The sequence below is a fragment of the Pelophylax lessonae genome (genome assembly GCF_965119305.1).
Source record: "Pelophylax lessonae genome assembly, chromosome: 2".
Taxonomy (NCBI): domain Eukaryota; kingdom Metazoa; phylum Chordata; class Amphibia; order Anura; family Ranidae; genus Pelophylax; species Pelophylax lessonae.
In genome coordinates, this window is record NC_138769.1 from 640876395 (window position 1) to 640895263 (window position 18869).

The 18869-nt window shown below is 44.1% G+C and overlaps 1 protein-coding gene across 1 annotated transcript in view; it reads left to right on the plus strand.

Annotated features, from left to right (window-relative positions):
* The window catches only part of PDS5B (PDS5 cohesin associated factor B), a 354701-nt gene that overhangs the window by 26597 nt on the left and 309235 nt on the right, over positions 1-18869 (plus strand). The window contains exon 2 of the mRNA XM_082246014.1: positions 17825-17953. Coding sequence (XP_082102140.1) covers positions 17846-17953 — 108 coding nt within the window. The 5' untranslated portion in view covers positions 17825-17845. The remainder of the gene's footprint in view (positions 1-17824; positions 17954-18869) is intronic.

The window sequence follows — 18869 nt, forward strand, 5'->3', positions numbered from 1 at the left end:
TTTATGGGGCCAATGTGTTCTGGCCTCGCTTTCTTACTGTTTATATACTTAAAGAATTTCTTGGGGTTCTTTTTACTCTCCTCCGCTATATGTCTCTCGTGTTCCATTTTAGCCGCCCTGATTTCATCTTTACATTTCTTATTACACTCTTTGTAATGCTTAAATGCTGCCAATGACCTTTCAGTCTTGTATTTTTTGAAGGCTCTTTCTTTAGCACTAATATGCATTTTTATGTTGGAGTTTAGCCACCCAGGGTTTAGTTTTGCTCTTTTAAATGTATTTCCCTTTGGAATGCACGGGCCAATCCCCTTGTTAAGTATGCTCTTGAAGCACTCCCATTATTCCTCCGTGTTCTTTGTTCCCAGGGTTCTATCCCATTTGATATTTTCTAGCAGCGAGCGCAGTTTAGGGGAATTGGCTCTTTTGAAATTCAGTGTCCTTATATTACCCTTGTGTTTCCTATTACTGTAATTAATACTGAAACTAATTGACCTATGGTCACTGTTTCCTAAGTTGTCCCGTATTTCTATATCCGTGAGCAGGTCTGTATTGTTGGTTATCAGTAGGTCAAGTACCGCATTGTTTCTTGTTGGTGCATTCACCATCTGACCCATGAAATTGTCCTGCAAAACATTTAGGAACTGCCTAGCCTTGGCTGAGTGTGAGGTTCCTTCTGCCCAGTCTATATCAGGATAATTAAAGTCCCCCATTATAATGACATTTCCCATCCTTGCTGCCAATCCTATCTGTAAAATGAGGTCTACCTCCCCCTCCTCCCTCTGGTTGGAGGGCCTATAGCATACGCCCAATATTACCTTCCCCACCGTGCCTTCCCTTTGATTAGTAAGAATGATTCCTCCACTTCTGTGACCATGCACGAAAAGGCGCTGATGGAGGCATTGATTGTATCTCTGCGTGAGACCCTAAAGATGGAGGATGCAGCTGAAGCTGCGACAGAGGCGCAGGTACCCTTTGGCACACACAAGCCATCCAGAGCGGCAAAGGTGTTTCCTTTCCCTGCCTATTTTGACAGAATTGTCGCTAAAGAGTGGGGATGACCAAAGTGTCCCCGTGGGGTCCCTAAGCATTTTGCTAGGCGCTACCCCTACGAGGAGTTCCTTATTAAGAAGTGGACCTTCCTTTTTTTAATCTAGAATTAGGAAGGTCCACCACCGGTGGCAATCGTGATTCCGGTTGAAGAGTCCCCTGCCCTTAACGATCTGGCTGATGACCGCAAGGCGGAGGCTGTGGCCCGCCATATGTACACTCTGGCTGGTTCGGCAATCATCATTGTCCTAGTGTCGCAAATTCTGACGGAGGGGGGACCGCTTCCTCTTGCCTTTGCCGAACTGGCGGACCAGCTGGTCCAGGGGTTGCAGGGGATATGTAATGCCTCTTTGGATGCGGCTCCGCTGATGGCTCTCCTCACTGTTTTTGGCAGTGGTCCTTTGCGTGTTTTTGACTCCCAAGTGCTGGTCTGCAAGTGAGACTTCAAAAAAGGCCTTGACTGATCTTCCTTTCCAAGGAGATCGCCAGTTTGGAGCAACCCTAAATGACGTTATCAAAGGTCTCACAGGGGGAAGAGTACTTTTCTTCCGCTGGCTACTAAGGGCAAAGAACCTCGTCGTTGACGTGGGCCCACCTTCTCAGCTCACAAGAAGTTTTTTTTTTTGTCCCTCAGGGTCGACTGACAATGGCTCAAAGCCTTTCAGGTCCTCTTCAGGAGGATCCAAACGAACCTGGTCTGGCAAGCCAAGATTGGGTTTCACCAGACCCATGGACAGGGCTCCTTCAGCATGAAGGTGCGCTTTCACCAGTATCGGGGGTGGGGGGATGTCTTCACTGGTTTCTGGACTCGTGGACTTCCCTAGTGCAAGACGATTGGGTCCACAAAGTCATTTGGTCTGGCTACAGGATCGCGTTTCTCTCTCCTGTCCCCCGGCAAGATCTTTTTCTTCCAACTTACAGGGCCTGTTTGGGGCGGTATCTTCGGGTGTGATCTTCGGTACAAGACCTGTTCCTTCAAGGGGGGATTGTCCAGGTTCCGACTTCGAAATGTTTTCAGGGTTTTTACTCAAACCTGTTCAGGGTCCCCAGGAAGGAAGGCAAAGTGCGTCCAATCCTGGATCTCAAGGCACTAACGTGCAGGTACAGAAGTTCTGAATGGACTCCATTCAGAGAATGCAAGGGCGCCTACCTTCACATTTGATATATGTCAGTCACCAGCGTTTTCTCCGCTTTTCTGTGGGAGAGGAGCATTCTCAGTTTGTGGCGTTACCCTTTGGTCTCGCCTCTGCCACTAAAGTGTTAGCCCTGGTGCTAGTCTTGCTATGCCAATGGGGGACTGCGGTACTGGGCTACTTGGACGATCTCCTTCTGTGAGCGGAGTCTCCCTCTACTCTGGTGGACAATCTGGAGATTACAATATGAACTCTGCGGGAGTTCAGCTGGATTCTGAACTGTCCGAAGTTTGCTCTGGTTCCGTCCACAAAGATGGACTATCTGGGCCTGACTTTGGACTCTGCCTTAGCCAGAGTGCTCCTTCCTCTGGGCAAACTCCAGAAATAGCAGGCTTCAGTTCTTCTCCTGCTGTCCAACAGATGGTCGTCCCAGATTTGCATGTGGGTGCAGGACCTGATGGTGTCTTCCTTCAAGGCAGTTATGTTTGCAATGCATAGTTCCATATAAGGTCCTTGCAAAGGGAGATTCTTACCAAATGGGACAAGACACCCCAGTCTCTGGACAGTCAGGTCGGGGAACAAGGGAGTCCTTGATATGTTGGCTTCGTTCTCTGGCCTTTCGGCTGGGAAGATCCTTCCTTCCCTTTTATTGGACAGTGGTCACCACAGATGCTAGCCTGTCTGGCTGGGGAGGCGTCTTCGGCAAGCATTCTGCTCAGGGGATCTGGACGCTGGAAGAGTCCAGACTGCCGGACAATGTCTTGGAACTCCGAACGATCAGACTGTGTCTGAAACTTTGGACGGCCGTCTTTAGGGTTGTCCAGTGTGCATTAAATTGGACAATGCCATGGCCGTGGCTTATGTCAATCATCAGGGGTGCACAAGAAGTGTCCTGGCGGCACTGGAGGTAGCCGGCATTCAAAGGTGGGCAGAACGGTTTATTCCACTCCTCTCAGCCGTACATATTCTCGGGGTGGAAAATTGACAGGTGGACCACGGGGAGTTGTCCCTTCATCCAGAGCTGTGTCTCCGGTGGGCCACCCTTGAGGGGGATCTGTTGGCATCTCAGCTGAACAGAAAGGTGCAGAGGTTTGTGGCTCTGTCCAGGGATCCTCTGGCGGATGCCATAGGCACGCTGGTGGCCCTGTGGGGTCAGTATAGTCTGATTTGGGCCTTCCCTCCTCTCAAGCTTCTGCCCAGATTTCTACGCAGGATTGAGGCAGAAGGGATTCCAGTCATCTTAGTGGCTCCGGACTGGCTTCTCCGGGCTTGGTACGCAGTGGATATTTCTGGGTTGTACTCTGAGCGTGTCTGGTTGCTATGGTTATGGAGGCGTGAATCGAGATTGTGATTTTTATTTTTTTTTTTTACGATTAATCGTGCATCTCTACTATGTCGGCAGGCAGCAGGAACCTGCGCAGCTACTTGTTTTTTAGGATTTCCTGGCAGTATAGCAAATTTATGTGTTCACCCTTAAAGATATTAACAAAGATGCAAGGGGTATGTAAAGACAAAACCTACATACTTTCCTCAATGCTGCAGCCCTCCTACATCTGCTCTAAGACTGATAACTAAGCAATAGCAGGACTGCTGATTGCTAAGCTCTTGGTCTTCTGAATATCAGTGACTGCCAGTCAGTGCTCCCTGCTATTCCTCTCACTGAAGGACAAGGGAAGAGAGGGGGGGGACACAGCTGCATTTGGCTCTCAGCTGTATGCTGAGAGCTGGAGCCAACTGTGAATTAGGTAGCTGGGTGAATTCCGTCAATGTGGTCGAGATCCTTCCAGAGCCTGGAGTTGCTCTGTGATGTCAGGTAATTGTTGGTGACAGGAGAGCAAAATTAAGTGCACTCTTGTGACCCAGGGGAGTAAACAGAGCGGTTAGAGCCCAAAACTGTATACATAGCAGAAGTTGATTGTATTTCCAGAGTGGAGGAGGTGTCACTGCTTGCATTATTCAGTTCTCTGCTGTGTGTGATCTCCTGCTGTCGGCCTCTCTGCCTTGTCAAATAAATGATAGAATTTTCAGTTATACTGAATGATAAATGATGGGGGATTAGTACAGTGAATTTTTGAGTGACAGCTCTTACTGTCCCTGGGGCTTCAAGATGGCCGCAGCCTCAGGCCGGTTCAGGATCATAATATCGATAATTACAGGGAGATTAAACACCCAAAACAGGGTAATTTGACACATCATCTTGAGAGGAGATTGTTCCAATACGAATAACAGCGTCTTGTTAAAGGCCCATTTTATGTAAACCTAATCACTCCATGGTGATATTTCTGTTTTGTGAATTGAATTTATAGACCATTACAGTGCCTTGCGAAAGTATTCGGCCCCTTTTACTTTCAGTGCAGCAAACTCTCTCCAGAAGTTCAGTGAGGATCTCTGAATGATCCAATGTTGACCTAAATGACTAATGATGATAAATAGAATCCACCTGTGTGTAATCAAGTCTCCGTATAAATGCACCTGCACTGTGATAGTCTCAAAGGTCCATTTTTAAAGCGCAGAGAGCATCATGAAGAACAAGGAACACACCAGGCAGGTCCGAGATACTGTTGTGGAGAAGTTTAAAGTCGGATTTGGATACAAAAAGATTTCCCAAGTTTAAACATCCCAAGGAGCACTGTGCAAGCGATAATATTGAAATGGAAGGAGTATCAGACCACTGAAAATCTACGAAGACCTGGCTGTCCCTCTAAACTTTCAGCTCATACAAGAAGAAGACTGATCAGAGATGCAGCCAAGAGGCCCATGATCACTCTGGATGAACTGCAGAGATCTACAGCTGAGGTGGGAGACTCTGTCCATAGGACAACAATCAGTCCTATACTGCACAAATCTGGCCTTTATGGAAGAGTGGCAAGAAGAAAGCCATTTCTTAAAGATATCCATAAAAAGTGTTGTTTAAAGTTTGCCCCAAGCCACCTGGGGGACACACCAAAACATGTGGAAGAAAGTGCTCTGGTCAGATGAAACCTAAATCGAACTTTTTGGCAACAATGCAAAACGTTATGTTTGGCATAAAAGCAACACCGCTCATCACCCTGAACACACCATCCCCACTGTCAAACATGGTGGTGGCAGCATCATGGTTTGGGCCTGCTTTTCTTCAGCAGGGACAGGGAAGATGATTAAAATTGATGGGAAGATGGATGGAGCCAAATACAGGACCATTCTGGAAGAAAACCTGATGGAGTCTGCAAAAGACCTGAGACTGGGACGGAGATTTGTCTTCCAACAAGACAATGATCAAAAACATAAAGCAAAATCTACAATGGAATGGTTCACAAATAAACATATCCAGGTGTTAGAATGGCCAAGTCAAAGTTTAGACCTGAATCCAATCGAGAATCTGTGGAAAGAACTGAAAACTGCTGTTCACAAGCGCTCTCCATCCAACCTCACTGAGCTCAAGCTGTTTTGCAAGGAGGAATGGGCAAAAATTTCAGTCTCTTGATGTGCAAAACTGATAGAGACATACCCCAAGCGACTTACAGCTGTAATCGCAGCAAAAGGTGGTGCTAAGAAAGTACAGGTCCCTCTCAAAAAATTAGCATATTGTGATAAAGTTCATTATTTTCTGTAATGTACTGATAAACATTAGACGTTCATATATTTTAGATTCATTACACACAACTGAAGTAGTGCAAGCCTTTTATTGTTTTAATATTGATGATTTTGGCATACAGCTCATGAAAAACCAAAATTCCTATCTCAAACAATTAGCATATCATGAAAAGGTTCTCTAAACGAGCTATTAACCTAATCATCCGAATCAACTAATTAACTCTAAACACCTGCAAAAGATTCCTGAGGCTTTTAAAAACTCCCAGCCTGGTTCATTACTCAAAACCGCAATCATGGGTAAGACTGCCGACCTGACTGCTGTCCAGAAGGCCATCATTGACACCCTCAAGCAAGAGGGTAAGACACAGAAAGAAATTTCTGAACGAATAGGCTGTTCCCAGAGTGCTATATCAAGGCACCTCAGTGGGAAGTCTGTGGGAAGGAAAAAGTGTGGCAGAAAACGCTGCACAACGAGAAGAATTGACCGGACCCTGAGGAAGATTGTGGAGAAGGACCGATTCCAGACCTTGGGGGACCTGCGGAAGCAGTGGACTGAGTCTGGAGTAAAAACATCTAGAGCCACCGTGTACAGGCGTGTGCAGGAAATGGGCTACAGGTGCCGCATTACCCAGGTCAAGCCACTTTTGAACCAGAAACAGCGGCAGAAGCGCCTGACCTGGGCTACAGAGAAACAGCACTGGACTGTTGCTCAGTGGTCCAAAGTAATTTTTTTCGGATGAAAGCAAATTTTGCATGTCATTCGGAAATCAAGGTGCCAGAGTCTGGAGGAAGACTGGGGAGAGGGAAATGCCAAAATGCCTGAAGTCCAGTGTCAAGTACCCACAGTCAGTGATGGTCTGGGGTGCCATGTCAGCTGCTGGTGTTGGTCCACTGTGTTTTATCAAGGGCAGGGTCAATGCAGCTAGCTATCAGGAGATTTTGGAGCACTTCATGCTTCCATCTGCTGAAAAGCTTTATGGAGATGAAGATTTCATTTTTCAGCACGACCTGGCACCTGCTCACAGTGCCAAAACCACTGGTAAATGGTTTACTGACCATGGTATTACTGTGCTCAATTGGCCTGCCAACTCTCCTGACCTGAACCCCATTGAGAATCTGTGGGATGTTGTGAAGAGAAAGTTGAGAGACGCAAGACCCAACACTCTGGATGAGCTTAAGGCCGCTATCGAAGCATCCTGGGCCTCCATAACATCTCAGCAGTGCCACAGGCTGATTGCCTCCATGCCACGCCGCATTGAAGCAGTCATTTCTGCAAAAGGATTCCCGACCAAGTATTGAGTGCATAACTGAACATAATTATTTGAAGGTTGACTTTTTTTGTATTAAAAACACTTTTTTTTTTTTTATTGGTCGGATGAAATATGCTAATTTTTTGAGATAGGAATTTTGGTTTTTCATGAGCTGTATGCCAAAATCATCAATATTAAACCAATAAAAGGCTTGCACTACTTCAGTTGTGTATAATGAATCTAAAATATATGAAAGTCTGTTTATCAGTACATTACAGAAAATAATGAACTTTATCACAATATGCTAATTTTTTGAGAGGGACCTGTATTAACTTAAGGGGGCTGAATAATTTTGCACGCCCAATTTTTCAGTTTTTTATTTGTTAAAGTTTGAAATATCCAATAAATTTCATTCCTCTTCATGATTTTTCCCACTTGTTGAGTCTTCACAAAAAATTACAGTTTTATATCTGTTTTAAGCCTGAAATATGGCAAAAGGTCGCAAAGTTCAAGGGGGCCGAATACTTTCGCAAGGCACTGTATGTGTCAGTTGAGTGTGGGTTCCAGCTGTCCCCATTCAGCTCTTTGCTGACGGGCACACATGAGCAGGAACGTGCCTCCATGATACGTCTTCATCCAATCCTTCCATTTTCCTGATTAAGGCACCCCAATGCAGGGATGAGAGCAATCCAGTTTCTTGTTTTTATTATGGGCAAGCTCACAATCTAAAGTGTCATTTGGCAGATACTGTAAGTGTTCCCTTACATCATGTTAAATATAAATTTTGCTTGAAGTATATATGTAGTATAATGTTTACAATAACTAATGCACATGTTATGACACTGTTTGTATATACAAATCTGTGATATACTTACCACTAATTGATAAATATTTGATTGATCACTTACAGACCGCTATACAAAGGTAGCCCCTGAAGAAGGAATTCTGAGTTGTATCTCTGAAACGCGTCGGGCATTTACCTTCAACACAGCGGTATCTGTTTTTTACCCCATGACACCATGATTTGTATACAGCTTGCTATTTGTTTTTAATATTTAACGTTTTGTATTCATGTCTTTCAATAAATTTATTTAATTGTATACAGTGTTTCTAGTTATATATTCAGTGCCTTTAAAGTCCCACCCCCAGGGGAAAAATCTTCTTTCGAATTTCCGTTTACGGGATGTGGCACACTTTGGGGTGATTTCACACAGGCATATTATATGCAGTTGAGTTTAAGACCTCAGTAGTCTTACTGAATTTAGCCCACATGTCCACTCAGCCAATGGCTCCTGCTGCTGTCAGTCAAAGCATGCTCGTCCGACAGAAGCCAGCCAATTCAGTTGAACGTCGGCTGGTTTTTATTGATCCGGCCTATGTTTCCTGACATTTTGGCCTGTGTGTACGAGGCTTTAGGCAGTCATTCACAATATTTTTTTGGAGATCTTTTCATCTTGGCATGAGGACATCACACACATCAGCCAAGCGAAAATCATATCCTACATATCAGATTTTCAAATAGGTGGTTAAGCTGTACTTTTGCCACACCCTGATAGCCCACATAAAAAATGAAATGCAGCAGCTCCGGGATCTTAACACGTGCCATGGCAAAAGTTATATCTCATGTTAAGTTGAGCGGGGGCTGTACAGTCATCAAATGTGATCGTTGCAGTACTTGCATAAAAAAAAAAAATCCCTACTTGGCTGCTTAAAAAAAAAAAAGAGAGGGTATTCATTAGGGGTTCACCGATCCGACTTTTCTAGTACTGATACCTGGCATTGTGTATCTGCCGATACCAATACTGATCCGGAACTACACACATACACAATATGCATGTGGCTGCAGTACAGAGCAAAGCCCCTGCTTCATGTGTATGGCTCCTCCATTCACAGGCGGAGTGTATCTGATATAAAAATGGGTAAAGAGGCGCTGGTGATCTTTTAGCTGGATATAAATCTTAGTTGGTTACGTATAAAAATCATATATAAAAAAATATATATAGACAATATAGTATATGAGATACGTGCATAAAAAATATATACTTATTAAGGTGCTTATTAATATTAATAATTTATGTCCCAAATTTTTAATAGTGTATAAATTATATAAATACGGTATTGGTATTTTAGGTGTAACAAACAAAAAAAATTTTTGTGCTTATAGTGCATAAACTTAATTAAAGTGCAAATGCTGACCTTGATTTACCAATAAATTATTACGTATTATAAAAGTGCTTAATAACTCCACCAATAAGTTATATTCACATATAATAAATAGAAAAAATTAATAGTGCTCAAAAATTTGTGAAAAAAGTCTCTATGTTTCTGGATTTTTCATGCAACCAAATTGTGCGTTTTTTGTGATCTTTAATTCTTTCTTTAAAAAGTGCTCCAAGTGCTGGGGTGTGTCACACGTGGCCTCTTACCAGCTTTCCACAGGTCACAAGGACCTCCAGCGCATGTGATCCCTTTAAATTGGGTGGATCAAACCTCTCCTCGGTACTTTGTATATCCTGCTCCTACGTTACTCGAGGTGGACAATATAGTCCATACATATAAAGATAGGAAAAAAGCCTCCAATAGTGAAATATTGTTTATTTAATAAAAAACACAAACTAAGGATAACAATTTGCCTCTTACTCTTTGTTGTGCCCTCCTGATGACGCACAATGAGCGAAATGCATTGTGGTTAATGCTATACCCGGAACTAACAGAGGCATTCGAGGCAGTGGCTGGGACGCAAGCCGATCGGCATAAACGGAACAGGGAGAGAGATACATGAGGGAGCTGCAGATCCCCTGAGGATATCTTCCCAACACCCGTGACCCATACTGCTTAATTGCCCAGTGCCAGGAGGGCACAACAAAGAGTAAGAGGCAAATTGTTATCCTTAGTTTGTGTTTTTTATTAAATAAACAATATTTCACTATTGGAGGCTTTTTTCCTATCTTTATATGTATGGACTATATTGTCCACCTCGAGTAACGTAGGAGCAGGATATACAAAGTACCGAGGAGAGGTTTGATCCACCCAATTTAAAGGGATCACATGCGCTGGAGGTCCTTGTGACCTGTGGAAAGCTGGTAAGAGGCCACGTGTGACACACCCCAGCACTTGGAGCACTTTTTAAAGAAAGAATTAAAGATCACAAAAAACGCACAATTTGGTTGCATGAAAAATCCAGAAACATAGAGACTTTTTTCACAAATTTTTGAGCACTATTAATTTTTTCTATTTATTATATGTGAATATAACTTATTGGTGGAGTTATTAAGCACTTTTATAATACGTAATAATTTATTGGTAAATCAAGGTCAGCATTTGCACTTTAATTAAGTTTATGCACTATAAGCACAAAAATTTTTTTTGTTTGTTACACCTAAAATACCAATACTGTATTTATATAATTTATACACTATTAAAAATTTGGGACATAAATTATTAATATTAATAAGCACCTTAATAAGTATATATTTTTTATGCACGTATCTCATATACTATATTGTCTATATATATTTTTTTATATATGATTTTTATACGTAACCAACTAAGATTTATATCCAGCTAAAAGATCACCAGCGCCTCTTTACCCATTTTTATATCTATTTATTGTTTCAAACAATTAAAGGGGCAGCAGGTTTTAATATCTTTAGAAAGAGCTAGGCGCCTTCCTTAACGTTTTTACTTATGGAGTGTATCTGATATCACTCCGCCTGTGAGCCGGCCCTATACAGGAAGTAGCGGCTCCGTGCAAGTAAGGGACGGCTGAGCCGGGACTCAGCAAAACCGGATCGGCCCGTGTATCGGTTAATTTTACAGATCCCCGATCCAGCTATTTTGGCAGTATCAGCGCTGATATCCGATCCTAATATCGGATCGGTGCATCCCTAGTATTTATGGTCATCAGTATCGCCTCCTGAATGCCTGGCAGCTGCTTTTGTACTGTCTGCTAAAAAGCGATCCACAGTATATCACTTTCATAGGGGGGTGGTAAAGACTGCCACAGGTGTGAATGTGCCCTAATAATTTTGCTTTAACACAGAGATTTAAAAAAAATATATATATTTGTTTATACAAATAAAATCCTTACTAAAGTTAATTGCGATAATGTGGATAATACAAGGGGTCATAATTCTAGTACACTCTTGGTCACATTCTGCTTATGTTCTTACAAATTGTCCTTTTGATTTTTTTACTTGGTGTGCAATGAGATGCAGTATACAGTACATTTGCATTGTAATCTTCTTTTTTTTTTTTTTTTTTTCTGCTTTTGAAAGGAATCTAATTTGCCCTGATTTATTATTCTGCAGCAATATTTAGTCTTTGAATTACTTTAGCGTTCTCACTTGAACACTGGAAAACCATCATTATTCAGACATCCAGGGCATGCTTGTCTAGACTAATGCTATACAATGAGGCCAAGTAACTCATTTCAGGATCTAGAAGCATTTCCTTATTAGCTTGAGGATTGGTTGTGCTGAAAAGACATATAGACCTGAGCATGGGCTTGTATGTGGGGAAATTGATTATCTGGTTTGTTATGTACTTTCCTACAAGGGCAGCTTACATGTTGGCATATTTGTCTCCCGGCACAATTTTTTTTTTTGGAAATTACTGTAAACCTCCTTAAAAGTATATGCTTTCTATGCAATGATTTGCTAATCATTGTTTAACAATTTTCAAATAATTGTTCCAATGTAAAATTGCAGTTTTAAATGCGGTTTTTCAGATTGGTGAACCTCTGCCCATTCTCTGATTATGTAAGATGTTTTTTTTTTTTTTACCAATTGATTGGTTGCAAAATGGTCTTCCAGCTCTTCCTTGTTTGTACCCCTAATTTGCCAGCTTTTTGTTTCCCTGTCCCCAATTTTTTGAGATTTGTTGCTGCCATCATTTTTAAAATCTCCTTTATTTTTTTCTTCAAATAGTACATTTTCTCAGTTTTAACATTTTGATATGTTTTCTTTTTCCTATCATCGATCAAAATTTGAGGTTTGCAAATCATTGTGTTCTGTTTTTTTTTTGTAGATGATAGTGTCCCAACATTTTTGGAATTTGGGTTAAATATACCAATCATATCAAGTTTTAAAAATTGTGTATGCCCATGGAATCGCAAAAAACTGCGGTAACCAAAGTACCATAGTGGTGATACTTTAAAAGTCTTTACAGGTCATCAGTGTAGCATTAATTGTGAACTAGGGCCCTAGAATTATTGCTCCTATTATCATGTTCACGACAATATCTCATGTTTGGTGCAGTTGATGTTTACATTCAAGTGCTTGCACTACGTTGCACTTTTCTTTTTATCTGGGGTGTGTTCAGGGGTGACTGGGGAGCTTTAAACATTTTTTAAAATGCATTGTTTATTTTTACAATTCTTTTACGTTTTTCATTTTTTTTCTATTTTTTCTATTTTATTAAAGCTAAAATCCAGCCACCCCCACCAAAAATTTAAGTCAACAGCTACAAATACTGTAGCTGCTGACTTTTACTATTAGGGTACTTACCTGTCCAGGGATCCTGCGGTGTCCTCACCCAAGCCAATTCTTGAATCTGATCTTTGGTGATGGTGCCACCATCTTGGGTAAGGGGAACTGTCAGTGAAGCCTTGCGGCTCTACAGTTGGTTTCCTACTGTGAATGCGCGAAAAGCACTGGGATTTCTCAATGGGAGTGACTTCAAAGGGCCAAACTTTCTGCTGTCAAATCCAGGTACCTGTCCTACCCAACATCAACTGCAGGACTGGGCCATGGGCTTGATAATCTAGATCCAGTGGTCACCCCAGTCTGGCCAGCGAGCACGCACAGACCTCAGGTCCATGCCAGGTGAGCTGAGACCTATCCCTACCGGACGGGGCCTGGCCTGCGAGTTAAACGCCTCGCGAGGTCGCATACGGCTGGGGTCTCGGCCCGAGTTGCAGCGTTCCCCCTGGCTGACAGCTCCCCCATTTTGATGGAGAGGAGGTTCTGTCTGGAGTGGTGCTTGCCTGGTTCCTGGTATGGTAACTGTCCCCCCCTCGAACCCCAGGGTTCCCCTCCTTCCTGTTAGGCACCCACGCATGGTGGTTCCCTGTGGGCCATCTCGCCCCCTCCACTTGCACTGGGGATGTGGTGTGGCCTGGTCCACCTTCTGGGGTAGGGAAAAGGTACTGTTGGGGGGGCAGGCTGTACCTGGTGGGGGCTCCTGCCAGGGACCCCCCTTTCTGCCTGTCCTTTTTTTGATGCCTAGGGATCCCCCCTTGGTCCCTGGGAGCTTTGTGGTGCTGCTATTTTGCTGTAGCCTGCGTTCTCAATGCAGAGTGGCCATATTTGCAGTGGTTTACCATTGAAAATAATGGCGGCCATGACAGTGGAGCCCTATTGGCAACTATTTCATTTCCCCATATCTTGGTCCTGGGCTTCTTGGACGACCTCCTTCTGCGAGTCTCCTACTGCTCTGGTGGAAAACCTGGAGATCTAAAGGGAGTTCGGCTGGATTCTGAATTTTTAGAAGTCATCTCTGGTTCAGTCCACAAAGCTGGACTATCGGAGTCTGACTCTGGACTGGGCCTTAGCCAGAGTGCTCCTTCCTCTGGACAAACTCCAGAAACTACAGGCTGCAATTCGTCTCCTGCTGTCCAGCAGATAGCCATCCTTCTGGACTTGCATGCGGGTGCTGGACCTGGTGGTGTCTACCTTTTTGAGGTGGTTCAGTTTGCACAGTTGCATATGAGGTCCCTGCAAAGGGAGATTCTTAGCAAATGGGAAAAGAATCCTCAGTCTCTGGACAATCTGATTTGGCCGAGCCAGGTAACGAAAGAGTCCATGATATGGTGGCTTCGGCTGGGCAAATCCTTCCTCCCCTTGTATTGGACAGTGATCATCCTTGGCAAAAATTCTGCTCAGGGGGCACACTGGAAGAGTCCAGACTACCAATCAATGTCTTGGAACTGCGAGCAATCAAACTGTGCCTGCAACATTGGACAGATTGTCTTCAGGGATGTCAAGGGCACATTCAATCGGACAATGCCATGGCCGTGACTTATGTCAATCAATCACCAGGGGGCACAAGAAGTGTCCTGGCGGCTCTGGAGGTAGCTCTAATTCTAAGGTGGGCAGAACGGTTTGTTTCAGTCCGCCGTACACATTCCTGGGGTCGAAAACTTGCAGGTGGACTTCCTCAGTCTACAGGTGTTGGACCAAGGGGAGTGGTCCCTTCATCCGGAGGTGTTTCATCAGTCGTGTCTCTGGTGGGGCATCCCTGAGGTGGATCTGTTGGCGTCTTGGCTCAACAGAAAGGTGCAGAGGTTTGTGGCTCGGTTCCAGGATCCTCTGGAGGATGCCACATACGTGCTGGTGGCCCTGTGGGGTCAGTATCGTCCGATTTACACCCTCCCTCCTCTCAAGCTTCTGCCAAGACTTCTACGCAGGATCAAGGCAGAAGGGATTCTGGTCATCCTGGTAGCCCTGGGCTTTGTAAGCTGATCTGGCGTGGCTGATTGCTGATGTTCCTTGAAAGTTTCCTCTCAGAAAGGATCTACTGTCCCAAGGGCCAATCTTCCATCCTGCTTTACAGTCGCTGGCTTATACTGCTTGGCTGTTGAACACCAGGTGCTGATGGATAGAGGTTTGTCTGTGATTCCAACACTGTTAAAAGCTAGGAAATCAACTTCTAGAAAGATCTACCAGCGTACGTGGAAGACGTACATTGCGTGGTATGAGTCTCTTGGGGTTCATCCTTGCTCTTGTTGGCTCGGATCTTGACCTTCCTTCAACAAGGGGTTGAGCAGAAACTGACCTTGCGTACTAACAATGGCCAGGTGTCTGCCTTAGAGGTCTTCTTCAACGGTCCTTGGCCACACACTCCCTGGTGCCTACATTTCTTCAGGGAGTTAGGCACTTGCCCCCCCAGTGTGGTCTATGTTGCTGCCTTGGGACCCTAATTTGGTGCTCTCAAAAGCCTCCTTTTGAGAATCTTCGGGAGATTCCCCTGCTTACGCTGTCCCAGGAGGTGACCTTTTTGGTGGCTATCACCTCTGCATGGACAGTGTCGGAATTAGCGGCATTATCTGTCATTCACCTTCTTGGTTTAGATAAGGTGGTTCTTGGCCCCTGTCTGTCATTCCTTCCAAAGGTTGTCTCATATTTTCATTTGAATGAAGACATTTTGTTGCCTTCCACGTGTCCCAGGCCAAAACATCGAAAAAAAATTGCCTTGCATGTAGTCCGGGCAATTAGGGTGTTCCTGACAGCTAGGGAGCCTTCTGGTGTAAACCAGTTGTACCTGGTGATCATGTGTTATCTACTGCACTAGAGGTCTCAAACCTCAGGAATGAAGCACTGCATGCAGGTCCCCCCAACAACTAAGAACAATAAAACGTTTTTCTGAGCATCATTTAAAATCTAAATAGATAAGATACATTTCACAGAAAGCATGTAACAAAATCAGTGTACTATCACCTAACTTTGGTTTGTTAAAAGTGGAATTCCAGCCTGACACTATGTTGTAAAATGTTTTCTCCTCCCTCCTCCTTCCTACCTATCCTACCTATGCTGCCTACCCTGTGTAAAAAAGATGTGTATACTTACCTCCCCGGCGGCTGCAGGGGAGAAGAGGTAGCAGTGACAGGCACTGACACAGGGCATCACGTGATCATATTTGCCATTTCTTCAGATACTTGTGCCATATATGACTGCTCCCCCGCGCATGTGTGGAAGTGATGTCATCACGGCTCCGGCCTGTCACACTAGTACATAATGCCTTTACCTTGCAGCCAAAAAAAAAAAAAAAAAGCAACCAGCGGTTTACAACTGCTTTAATATAACCTCAGTGTGCTGTCATTACCTTACAATTGCGTAAAGATTAGACAGCAGGAGGAGGGAGCAAAGGGAGAATGGTGTACTTGTAAGAACATATATGTCAATACAGAGGTTAAGGGAGACAAAGGTAATATTCTTTTTGTATAGCAAACAAAGTGGTCTACTATAGTCAACATGAGTCATTGTACAAAAATAATAAAAAATTAGGGGATGTTATTTGGAGTTTTTAGAAATATAGTGGGTGGAGGAAAGTCCAAAGTGTCTGTATTTGGGTGATAAGTAAAAAGAAGGGTAGTCAGTATGTAAGCGAGGAGGAAGAAGAGAAACGAAATGGGTAGAAGGGAGGAAGAAGGGTCGAGATGTTGGGGAGCGTTAGACAAGAATTCAACTTTAATCGCTTCCCCTCTTCAAGACAATTCAGTTGTACTTGAGCATGTCTAATCTAGTCCTGATGGGAGAGAGGTGTTGTGTTTTCTCTTTGCTTGCTCATATAAGCATATCATGTACTACAGGGCTCCGCCCCTAAACACGCCCTCGTAAAATATCTCATAAAATTACACTGTTAAATGTTTTATTCAGAATTAAGTTACAAAAATAAATATTAACAAGAACCGAGAGAGAGAGGGGGTTTGACAGAGAGAGACGGGGGGGGGGGGGGGGGTTGACAGAGAGAGGGGCTGACACGGAGAGAGGGAAAGGGGGCTGACACGGAGAGAGGGAAAGGGGGCTGACACGGAGAGAGGGAAAGGGGGCTGACACGGAGAGAGGGAGAGAGGAGGGCGACACAGAGAGGGAGAGGGAAGGGCGACACTGAGGGAGAGAGGGGGGGGGGCGGCAAGAAGGGAGAGAGGGGGGGGGGGGCGGCACGGAGGGAGAGAGGGGGGGGGGTCGACACGGAGAGAGAGAAGGAAGGGGTGACCCAGAGAGAAAGAGAGGGGGTGACGGAGAGTGAGAGGGGGTGACAGGGACAGACGGGAAGATGACAGGGACAAGGGGGGGGGGTGACAGGGAGAGAGAGGGGGCTGACACAGAGAGAGGCAAAGGGGGTGACACTGAGAGAGGGAGATGACACGAAGAGAGGGAGAGGAAGGGTGACATGGAGGGAGAGAAGGGGGGGTGACACGGAGGGAGGGGGGGTGACAGGGAGGGAGAGAGAGAGGGAGATGACAGGGACAGGGGGGGTGACAGGGACAGGGGGGGGGGAAGATGACAGGGTAGGGAGGAGTAAGTCCGGTCACAGTGCTCATCTCACTCACTCAGTTCACCATGAAGCTGCTGGCTGCTAAGGAAACTTTCCTGCCCACACATCTCCTTCACAGACAGCACGCACAGGCTGTACGGAGTGTGTGGGCGGGCACAGGGAGAGAGAGAGGGGGGCGGGAGAAGGCAGAGCAGATGCAGCCTCTCCCATTCCTGGAGGGGGGGGGCTGCTCACTGGGCTATGAAGCACACAGCCTTGTGACAGGGGAGGCAGGCTGAACGGAGGAGCTTCATATTCCCCCTACAGTACAGCCCTGTTCTTACTCACCCTGCTCATCAATCCACTCGCAAAATGCGAGCAGGCGAGTGGAATTTTTGAGGGGTGATGTACGATCAGTCCTCATGTACACGGACGCTTATAAGCTTCTGTGTGCTGAGCCATATAATCCCCAGTGTTTTCTGGTGCCCAGGGAGGTGCACGTGCCGCATACAGCTGCCAAAGCCAGTGAATAGCATTACGCGGCTATGCTTGGGTAAACATGGGTGTATGGTGCTTCTCTCCAAGTTTGAAAGTTGTGTCTTCACTTGGCAACTGTACACAGCATAAAAGCTACTAAGCATGTGCGTGAGCCCTGATATTTGTGTATGTATGTGTGTGTGTATAATATATATATGTGTGTACCGTGTATATATATATATATATATATATATATATATATATATATATATATATATATATATATATATATAATATATATATATATAAATTAATATGCTATTTATTAAATTTCACTGCCTTATTTATTTTATTTATTTTTTCCAGAGATAAACGCATTGTGTCATCATGGCTCATTCGAAGGCGAAGGGCAACGATGGAAAGATCACATATCCTCCGGGAGTCAAAGAAATCTCAGATAAAATTTCAAAAGAGGAAATGGTTAGGCGGCTGAAGGTGAGCTGATCGTCTATGTTGCCTTAAAGGGTTACAAAATATGTGGATATAGCTATTACTCTGTCTTATGCATGTTTTATTTCTGTGATATTTGTGTGCAATATCCACATTTTTTAGGCTGCTTTTATTTAAATGCTTCAAGGCATGCCTACACTTGTGGTCAGGCGTAAACCACTGCGAAATTAAGATTTATGTATTTTTTTTCTTTTTAAGTGGTTCTAAATCCTGGACTTATTTTTTTTTTCTACATTATTGCTCATTCTCTGCATTGTTAAAAAATGTCCCAGTGTTTGTACTGCTCCCTCAATGCCGTCTATACTTACCCGAGTCCCATCTCGAGCATGGCGCTGTGCCAGTCTACAGCTGCTCTCTGCTCACAGAGGTAGCAGCATAGCCATCGGCTCCTGCTTCTGTCAATGAAATCTTTGTGAAGAAGGGGAGGAGCCAATCGGAGAAGCTTTGTATTCTTTGATAAATACAAAGCTTTCTATGAATGGCTGAGTGCCGAACAAGCCGACGCTATTTTGCTATGGGTGCGAGACAGGAATGTTTAATCTCGCACCTGGAATGCTGGGGATCAGTTTTAAACTTTGATTTTTCTTACTACAGAACATTTTTCCACTTTGCAACAGACTGTTTTAAATGAGCTTTGGCCCAGAAAAGGCAGCAGCATTTCTGAATTATGTTCAGATATGGCTTCTTTTTGCATGATAGTTTTTTTTAACCTTGTATTTTTGAATGGCACAGTGAACTGTGTTTACAGACCGTGATTTTTGGAATGATTTCTGAGCCCATGCAGTGATGTCCATTAGGGCTGCAGCTAACATTTATTTTCAATAAATTGGTTGATTATTGCTTCGATTAATAACCCTACAAAAGTGTGGTGTATAATTTAGTTAATATGTAAAGTATAAAA